This window comes from Anneissia japonica, unplaced genomic scaffold (genome assembly GCF_011630105.1).
Source record: "Anneissia japonica isolate Jap-2015-1 unplaced genomic scaffold, ASM1163010v1 scaffold287832_len156248_cov139, whole genome shotgun sequence".
Lineage (NCBI taxonomy): Eukaryota > Metazoa > Echinodermata > Crinoidea > Comatulida > Comatulidae > Anneissia > Anneissia japonica.
This window is the reverse complement of record NW_022684458.1, coordinates 14,319-24,318: the sequence shown is the minus strand read 5'-3', so window position 1 is coordinate 24,318 and position 10,000 is coordinate 14,319. Positions and strand designations below refer to the sequence as shown.

The window sequence follows — 10,000 nt, the reverse complement described above, 5'->3', positions numbered from 1 at the left end:
TCCAAGAAGGTCACAGTTAGTTACACAGTGACGTACATCACATAAGTCAGTGAAGTTTCATAGGCCTACCGTAGGTAAACATAGAAAGAGCAATAATAGTAAAACTCGAGCGTCACGACATTGCGAAGTGTCTGCTCTTGTTCCTCGTATGTACTCACTCGAGTCAATCCGAGATGGCCCGAGTGAAGTTTCATGCAAATGTTTCGTACGGAAAAAAAAATCGCACCCGGAACGTCGATCTTTCTTGTCATTAAATTTTGTTTTGAAATTATATAGTAAGCGTCTCTTAATTAATAATAATAATAATAATAATAATAATAATAATAATAATAATAATAATAATAATAATAATAATAATAATAATAATAATAATAATTATAATAATAATAATAATAATAATAATAATAATAGTGATGATGATACTAATAATAAATAATAATAATAATAATAATGAATTACGTTCCATAATAATTACATACACGAAATAAAACAGCTTAAGATAATTTTTCATTATTAATTAGTTAATAAATGTTTCGATATGTTGAAAAATTATATTAAAGTTTCTACTCGTAGTCTACGTATGAGCAAAGATATCTTTGCTTTGAGGTTTATTATGTCCTAATTGATTTTGACCTTTGTTGATCGTTGATCTAGCTAGCAACACATTCTTTACCTAATAAATTATTTTTAACAAACGAGCGTACAATACGCACACACACGCGCAAAATATCATGCTTGGAACAAAAAAGTAGCATTTATCTTTGAAGGAGCGCTTCATTCATGAAAAGATGATTTACAAACAAAGATTATTAAAAGTGCACATAATTTTAGTTAGAATTGTTGAAATAGAGTAATTTAAAATTGCTTGAATTAGTCAGCTTCCTTTCAATAACGTTGAGATATATGTAACACCAAGCTGTCTTTTCTATTTAAATAGAAATAAAATAAGGCTTCAATTTCACTTACTGTTTTCCAAGGATGGAATTTACAAGGCTGGTTTTTCCAACCCCTTTCTTTCCTAGAAACATCACTCTGCTATTTACCAACATCATTTCACCTTTTTCAATTTCATTGACGAAGGCAATAACTGCATCTTTTCCTCTGGCTTTAATTTGTGCAGGAGGTGTCATGTCTTAAAATAAAAATATGTTTGTTTCAAGTACTGGTATATTACATTAACTTTAAAAAACAAAATTAAATAAATCTTTTAAATATTCACTCTAAATAGCATTGTCATAATAATATAGATAAAAAAATATTGGAAAAATGCCAATGTGTAGGCCCTATGTAGCCTTTTTCAAAATCAGAATTTAAAACTTGAGTATATTTATTAGGCGTTCATGTACAGACTATAATATACCGCAGATGATTAAATTCTCAAATATACAATGGGTTCGTCAATTTACCTAAAAACTTTTTCAGTTCTACCTTCTTCTCACGTCTGATCGATCGACCGTCGTATTTACCACATTTATTCTTATCATACAAATCAAGAGGCGTCTTTCCTTTCTGCAATAACAGACACGAGTACACAAAAGTTGTATTACATTCGATAACAGTTTCAAATTGAAAATGATGAAAAGAATGATTAAATATTCCAATTAGTGTAAAGAATCCAAATCAAAATTAATAAATACATTTTAATTTAATAATAATATTCATAAAATATGGCAAAATAATATTTCAAAGTATACAGCAACACATTAGCATCAAGATAATTTTACGATAGTTTGTTATCACCAAATTTATTGGTACCAAATAATTGAAAAAAAAAATATTTGTAGAATATTACTTATTTTTATTTCTATTTTTAAGATTTGATATCACTAAATTTATTGGTACCGAAATAATTGAAAAAAATATATTTGTAGAATATTACTTATTTTGATTTGTTTTTTAAAGGTTTGATATTTCTCATGTTTGTTTTAGACACATGAAGTCTTTCTAGTAGTAGTGCCTCCTGATATACAGTTGTTGTATTAAAGCCATTGACTGGTATCCGTTTGATGATGCATTCTTATTTGTAAATGTACATTACGTTGTCTTTTATTAATAATGCGCCATGTTCCATGAGGCAAATTGCCGTTTCGCGGTGTTCTTCATAACAGCGGTGCTCATTATCTAGACAGAGATGTAGTGGTGTGCGTCCATCCTGCAATGAATATATGAATTTACAAATAATACGACAACGTAAAACAGCTGAAATAATTCATAATTATCGTACTTAATTATTTCTCATTATAATCATTATTTAAACATGATAATGATAATATAAAATAGAATTTTAATTAAACAAATTATGATGATGATACTATTCATATTAATAGCAATGATAATGAGAATATTTGTGAATATCCATTTCAATAACCACGATGATATTTTACGATGATGATAATACTGAAAGGAACATTATTATTTTTCAGTCAGCTTTATATAAATCATGCGCGTTATAAAATATACAAAAATATGAATAAATAGAATGTGATGACAAAATATGTTGTGAATTCAATGATGTTAATTTGTTTACAACTAATAAAAGTGTTGTTTTATTACACTGTACTTACGTAGTAATCTCTCCTATTAACTCTGATGTTTGATTTTCGCAGCGCGCGTCTTAATGCTGATACACGTGCGAGCTTCGCCAAGAGATGGAGAATAGTTCGACGCAGCTACAAGTGAAAAGTAGAAAATTATAACACAGGAAAACAAACTACAACAGGAAACTATGATACCACATAAAAACAAAACAAACGTCTCAGTTACATCACCCATTAATTATTTCACTCTTTATTATTAGATACTAATTACATAATTTAATATTTATTAAATGATGTTTATAATGTAAAATCGCAAAAATAATGTTTCAATCAAAAGGCCTATGTTTTACACTATATTCAAATATTCTTTCAAATTCGCATTTTTAGCGATTGAACTTTTCGTGTAAAATATCAATTTCATTGTCATTAATATATTTAGTAAACTATATTGATAAAAACAAATCCAAACATAATTACTTTCTCTGATTATAAAATATATTTTTTTCAAGTTTTTATTGAGTAAATAGTGTTCATGCCTATAACATAGGCTTTTTAGTGTTGTAAAAAATCAGATAAATTAAATAGTAAAATCCTAATTTTTAGTTTTAAATAAAATATATCACTGTAATCTACTTTGAGTCATTATTAGATACTAATTACATAATTTAATATTTTTTAGATGATGTTTATAAAGTAGAATCGGGCAAACAATGTTTGAATCAAAAGGCACTATTAGGCCTACTAGATTACATTAATATACAGTAAATACACATTCTTAGCGATTGAACTTTTTGTGTAAAATATTAATTTTATTGTCATTAATGTATCTAGTTAACCATACAGATAAAAACAAATGCAAACATAACTACGTTCTCTCATTTTAAAATATTTTTTTAAAAGTTTTTATCCAAAAGGCCTATTTAAACACTATTATTAAAGTATCATTTCAAACTCAGATTTTTTAGCGAATGAAATTTTTGTGTAAAATATAAATTTTATTGTCATTAATATATTTATTTAATCATACTGATAAAAACAAATCCAAACAAATTTCTTTTCTCGCATTATAAAATATATTTTTTTAAAGTTTTTATTGAGAATATAGTGATCATGTTCATATTACACAAGCTTTATAGAGTTAAAAAAAATGCATATAAATGAAATAATAAAATCATAATTTATAGTTTTAAATGAAATAATTACTGTAACCTACATTGAGTGATATAAAATATATTTTTTGAAAGTTATTATTGAGAAAATAGTGTTCATGCACTTAACATAGGCTTTTTAGTGTTATAACAAATCAGGTAAATTAAATAGTAAAATCCTAATTTCTAGTTTTGAATAAAATATATCACTTTTTTTAGATGATGTTTATAAAGTAGAATAGGGCAAACAATTTCTGAATCAAAAGGCCTATGTTTTACACTATTATTAGATTACATTAATATAAATTCACATTTTTAGTGATTGAACTTTTTGTGTAAAATATTAATTTTATTGTCATTAATGTATCTAGTTAACCAAACTGATAAAAACAAATCCAAACACAATTACTTTTCTCTCATTATAAAATGTATTTTTTGAAAGTTTTTATTGAGAAAATAGTGATCATGTTCAAAACATAAGCTTTTTAGAGTTAAAAAATGCATATAAATCAAATAATAAAATCATAATTTATAGTTTTAAATGAAATAAATTACTGTAATCTACATTGAGTTGATGTTCACTTGTTTGTTGCATGATTTGTATACATGATATATGTTTTGTATTGTTTGTATAAAATGTAGCGATATTTAATTTCACCCACGTTGTCCTCGTGTTCTATGTTCTTCTTTGTTGCTGCGTCAATCATCATCTCCAACACGTTGTCTGGTGCGCTCCACAACACAGGGACGAGCATTAACGGCGTCTGGCCGAACTACGAAAACAAACATGAATGCACACTACACGATTATAACAACATACTACTACAAAATACACATACATTACAAACACACTTTAATCACATCATTATCACATCAAACATTAACAATCATTCAATAAAATCAATCGAATTATTAATCAAGTTAAAAAATGAAATATAAATAGCAAACCGTTAAATATTTCGGGTTTTTGTCGCATGCATCTTTCTATTATTTAGATTGACTTTTGTTACATGATTCAATTTATATTTTTCTTCAAGAAAGATTTTTTGAAGTTTCTTAATTTTATTGACACTATGACATTTCAATTACATTCAGAATTAAAATGAATTTAAGGAATAACATATTTTTCTAGAAAATACAAATTATTTCATAATATTTTACCAAACCAAGTTCACATTAATTTTGCACGCGTTTTCCTATTCCTGGAAGTTAAATCAATTTACATTTTTTTCGAAATTATTTTTTTTACGAGTTTTATATTTGTATTGGTACCATGATATTCCATGTATACTAAGAATTAAAATAAGTATACGGAAGGCCATGTTTAATCTAAATCCAATGTATTTTATACCATTTTATTATCTCTCTACGTAGGCCTAGGCCCCTATTATATTGAGTACGGACGTTAATGAATAGGATCTAGGAGTATTTTTTTGGATATTTAAGTTATTTTACATGAGATTGATATTATTTCAAGCATATAACTGACAAACTATTTCAGATTTAATGTTATTATTCTTCGTGTAATATTATTCTCTGATTCTTGTTATTTGCCTAGTTTTTTTTATTTATCAGGACAATATTTCCAAAATAAAATCTGTTGATTTAATGACGTAATTATTACGGTATGTTGTTAAACCCACTATACAGCCTAATTGGGAAATATAATTTTACTCATTTCTAATAAATGTTTAATTAAACTTCAAGTTCGATTTGTTTGTCATTTTTGTTAAATAACATTATAATTTCATGTGATGCTTACTTTTAAATTATTGTACAAAATTACAATTCATGGTATTTAGGCCCTAATCTAATTAGTTATTGAATTGAATAATACATACTGTATGTTGAATGTTTTGGTTAAACATCTTCAGGTTTTTGAACTTAAAATATTCATTAAAACAATAATAATACGATATTTACATAATTTAGTAGGCCTAAACGATAGGTTATTAATATTGCGTGACATTACCGGAATTATAGAGGGCGCTATACTTATATATTTACATCTCAGAGAATCTGTGAACCGTTCCAAAAAAACTAGAATTCATTTCAGATGGGCGGACGGAGAAGGGGACAAGGCAGAAATTCGTTCAGAGGTATACTAGGTCTGGAATCCTATGATTTTTTTAAATTTCCACAAAATAAAAATTAAAAATTTCATTCAAAATAGGCGATGTTGCCTTACAACATCGTACCTCAGCCCCAAAATACCCGGTAGGCCTAACAAGAACCAGAAATCATGGTGGAGCTGGTCTGGACCCTTCATCTGTTAAAACTTGTCCCTGAACCCCTCTATTGTTTGTGGATACAATATTTATATTTATATTATTAGACTTTATAAGTAAATTTAGGTCATAAACTATGAATATTATAGAATTAATAAAATATTTTAATTTATAATTGACGTTTAAATACTTATAATCACATGCCGGGAGCAGTCATATTGTAGTCAGAGAAATCATACTATTCTGATAATTACGGTTTAATATATACGCTACCGGTACCTAATATTGTTTGGTTTAAACCCAGTGTAAGCTATCTACAGAATTAAATTCAAAATTCCCTTTATTTTCCACTTTATTTCACTTTAATTTAAAGTACGTATTAAATTAATTATGAATAGTTACGGTAATTAAAACAGAAAGGAGTGATTTACGTTCAACAGTATCTGGCGGTCATGCGTTCTTTATACAGCAGTTGGAGTAACACTCATGGTGCAAAGCTATCGGCACATTTGTATTGCTAAGCTTAATAAACTATAAAGGGCGCCAGATCAATTTTTTTACCTATCAGGAAATTTAGCGACTACCACATAAATAACCTGTATTTGGACTTAGTATTATATTATTATGAAAAATATTACTACTTTTGGTGAGTTCTTTTTATACTTATTCTTGTTTTATGCAAATTTTAAATATATTTTGCGGTTATTTTAAAACAAATAAACACCTATTTTTGAATTATGTTCCATTCTGGTTTGAGTGACATAGTTTTTAATATGTCTGGTTTGTTGCCTGTATAGAAATTACGAGTTTAGACACCAAAATCATATCTGTAGCTTTAATTTCCCGGATTATTTGCACATTTAGATAAATTTGGCGGCCATTTTGGAAAATGGCCGCCATTTGTATACTAGACAAAAAATCAAGTGTCAACAGCGCTTAGGGTGATCAGAAGGGATTAATTAGGATATCTGGCTATGTTGACTGCTTCTAACATTCCACTCCCCCTAACTTGATTTCTAGGCCTCTTTTAAAATTGTTTTTACTAGTCTAAAATCTATCCGAGACTGTTTTGTATTTCTAAGCCTAATAAACTATAGAGAGCGCCAGATCAATTTTTTTTTTTACCTATCAGGGAATTTAGCGACAGCGTTTCAATAATACAATACAGTACACTGTAATTGCAGTAGTATAACTGTTTCTTCAAAGTTTTTCGTCTTTTTCCAAAATTACGATTTTGTCAATTTGTTTCCATATCATTCATCTTAAAAAATGGATTTTCTTAAAAATATCTTTTATCTAGACGTCACCTTCTAAATCTTTCTTAATTTGGTGATTTTCTTGTTTTATTTTTTGTGTAAGTATTGCTTAGTGGTCATTAACATCGTACGAATGTATTGCCATATTCATTTAATTTAATCTAATCAAAATACTCATATATTGACTTACGCTTTTTCTTCTGGTCGCTCCAGTAGATTATAGGCCTACATTATTTTATAATTCTTTATTGATTGTTTGACGAGAATTTGACGACTACCACATAAATCATCGTACTTCGTTCCTCTTGTTTCGTTACGTTTTACAGTAAAACATTTTTCTATGTTATGCTCTCTTTTTGTTCAATACCTAGAGTTCACCATATACAAATATATACTTACACACGCGCTGAATAACCGGTATTAGGACTTATTATGGAAAATATTACTATTTATGATATTTTAATTAACGGTTATATAAAAGTGTAAAACTAGGTAGGCCTACGCGTCGAACAGGCGGCATTTTAATTATATGGACATATTGCTATTGCAATAATATCGTAACACTATCTATGATATGGTAAGTCACTCTTATAAAAAAACAATTACGTATGCATTGAACATCCGACATATAAATTATTGTTTATGAACTTTGAATATAATATTGATAATAGTTCAAAAGAAATACGCAGGATCCAATACTATATGCAATAATTATTATTAGGCTATACCTATATAGGCCAATTTATAAACCTTTGAAAACTAAAGGCTTATTGCAGGTAGATTGTAATATTATTATTTTCCTATATCCAATACCCATTGCGAACATTTAAAAGTAAAAGTTTAACGCGAGTGGATTGTGAACAATTCTATTGTTCGAGTTTGAACGTTTTCGATAATTCATTAACATTATCTCGACAAGTGTGGTTCCTAAGGCATTACTTAGTACGTACCTCATCGTAAGTATTAACCAATTGTGGTTCCGTTTGCAAAACGCTTATAACTGCTTCCCAGTTCATTTTAAGGATAGCTTTTACTAACTGGTTTCTGTAAAATAATAATTAACATTCATCATTGGTTGTTTGGTTTACTTTGATATAATTATATTATTATCAAAAACAAATCCAACGATTTCAACTTATTCAAAATGCTGCTGCACGTGTAGTTACCAAGCCATCCAAGAACTCATATATAACAAATACTATGAAAGCATTACATTGGCACTGCATTGTTCTTAAAATTATTAATTGTTTTTAAATGTATAAATGGTTTGGCTCCCGACTATGTTGCTGACATTGGCGTAACTTGCGCTCTTGTGACAATCTATTTCTACATCAACTGCAAAGTCATATCACTCTTACGGGGATAGAGATTTTAGCATTGCTGCTCCGTGTCTTTGGAGCGTTTTTCCTTGCTCTGTCAAACACATTAGATCTTTAAATTTGTTGAAAGAAACTTTAAAATTGCATCTCTTCACCGAGGCGTAAAGAGAACCTTGCTATTTCTCTGTTGAATTTATATTTTTTATTAAAAACAAAAAAACAAAAAAAAAAACACATGATACCACTTTTCTTTTTTCGTCGACGCAATGTTTCTCCTGTTGCAGTGCACGGTAGTGGAGCCCGGGGCTTATCCTGAGGTGGAATGTGCTGATGCTCAACATACTGCCTTTGAGTGTCTGCGCATAATTATATATGGAGAGCAACACTGCCTCGATGGGATAATTGTTATACGGATTCTGCTCGAAATTCTGGGAATTATTATGGATTTTGTTTATTTTGTGGTGAAATTCACACTGCGATTTGAGGACAATTGTTGAGATGTGCGCTTTATAAGTATTTATCATCATCATCATCATCATCATCATCATCAATATCATCATCATCAAAACCATCATCATGGTAGGTTATCATTCATAACCGTTAACATAATCTCAACTTTTCATGTTCATGAATAAATTTGACATAATTGTGTCATGCTTCAAAATCCCGAGATTACTTTACCATAGTTATTTGAATAATCACCACGGATTATTTATTGTTCTTTTTTTTTATTGAAACATAAAATAAGGTTAACAAAATTTAAATGTTTGTCACTATTATACAACTTTATGCTTATTAATATCATAAATAATTTTAACGTCTGTCAGCACTGCTCGGGGTTTTTAAAACTTATTTTATTCAAATGGTTTTTTTTTTATTACCATAAATAAATAAATAGATAAAAAATTTCCTTTATTGTCCAGTTACAAATAATTTCTTTATTACATTATGTTTAGTCATTGATGTAATTAACATGGTTTTCCTTAACAGCATAATTACTTTAAGTGCATCCAGGAGTACATGCGCCTGTGAGGGCAGGAAGGGCATAGGTACCCGAAACAAAAATCCACCACAAATCGTTAGAGAAAAAACAAGTGATTTCTGTATTTAGTGGGCGACTAAAATCGCATGAGCGCATAATGTGAGTTTCCCTATAATTAGTAATCACTTAATAAACTAATTGTTTGTTCTTTTGTTTATCTTAATATGAAAATGTACTTTCATACTCACTCATCTTCAGGCATAGACTCCATGGTGTTTAATGAATTCTTCGAGAGCTCCGTGTATGGTGATAAAGGGTGAAATAATGAAACGATGTGAGGTAGACACTCTAATAACCTCTAAAACGGATATTCATAAACACGCAGAATATAATTGGCTAGTCCCGTCACGTGATTTGGGGTTATTCTTGTTTAACTTGATATACAGTAAGCCTATTAGGAATCCTTCTTTGTAATAAACATATTAGGGCAAAGTCTATAAGCTATATTGTAACTGTTGGATGGTCATGGG

The 10,000-nt window shown here is 28.6% G+C and overlaps 1 protein-coding gene across 1 annotated transcript in view; it reads right to left on the bottom strand.

Annotated features, from left to right (window-relative positions):
- Nucleotides 1–1,130, bottom strand: part of LOC117106076 — an 18,497-nt gene extending 17,367 nt beyond the window's left edge. The window contains exon 1 of the mRNA XM_033247416.1: nt 1,044–1,130. Coding sequence (XP_033103307.1) covers nt 1,044–1,130 — 87 coding nt within the window. The remainder of the gene's footprint in view (nt 1–1,043) is intronic.
- Nucleotides 1,131–10,000: the final 8,870 nt, after the last annotated feature.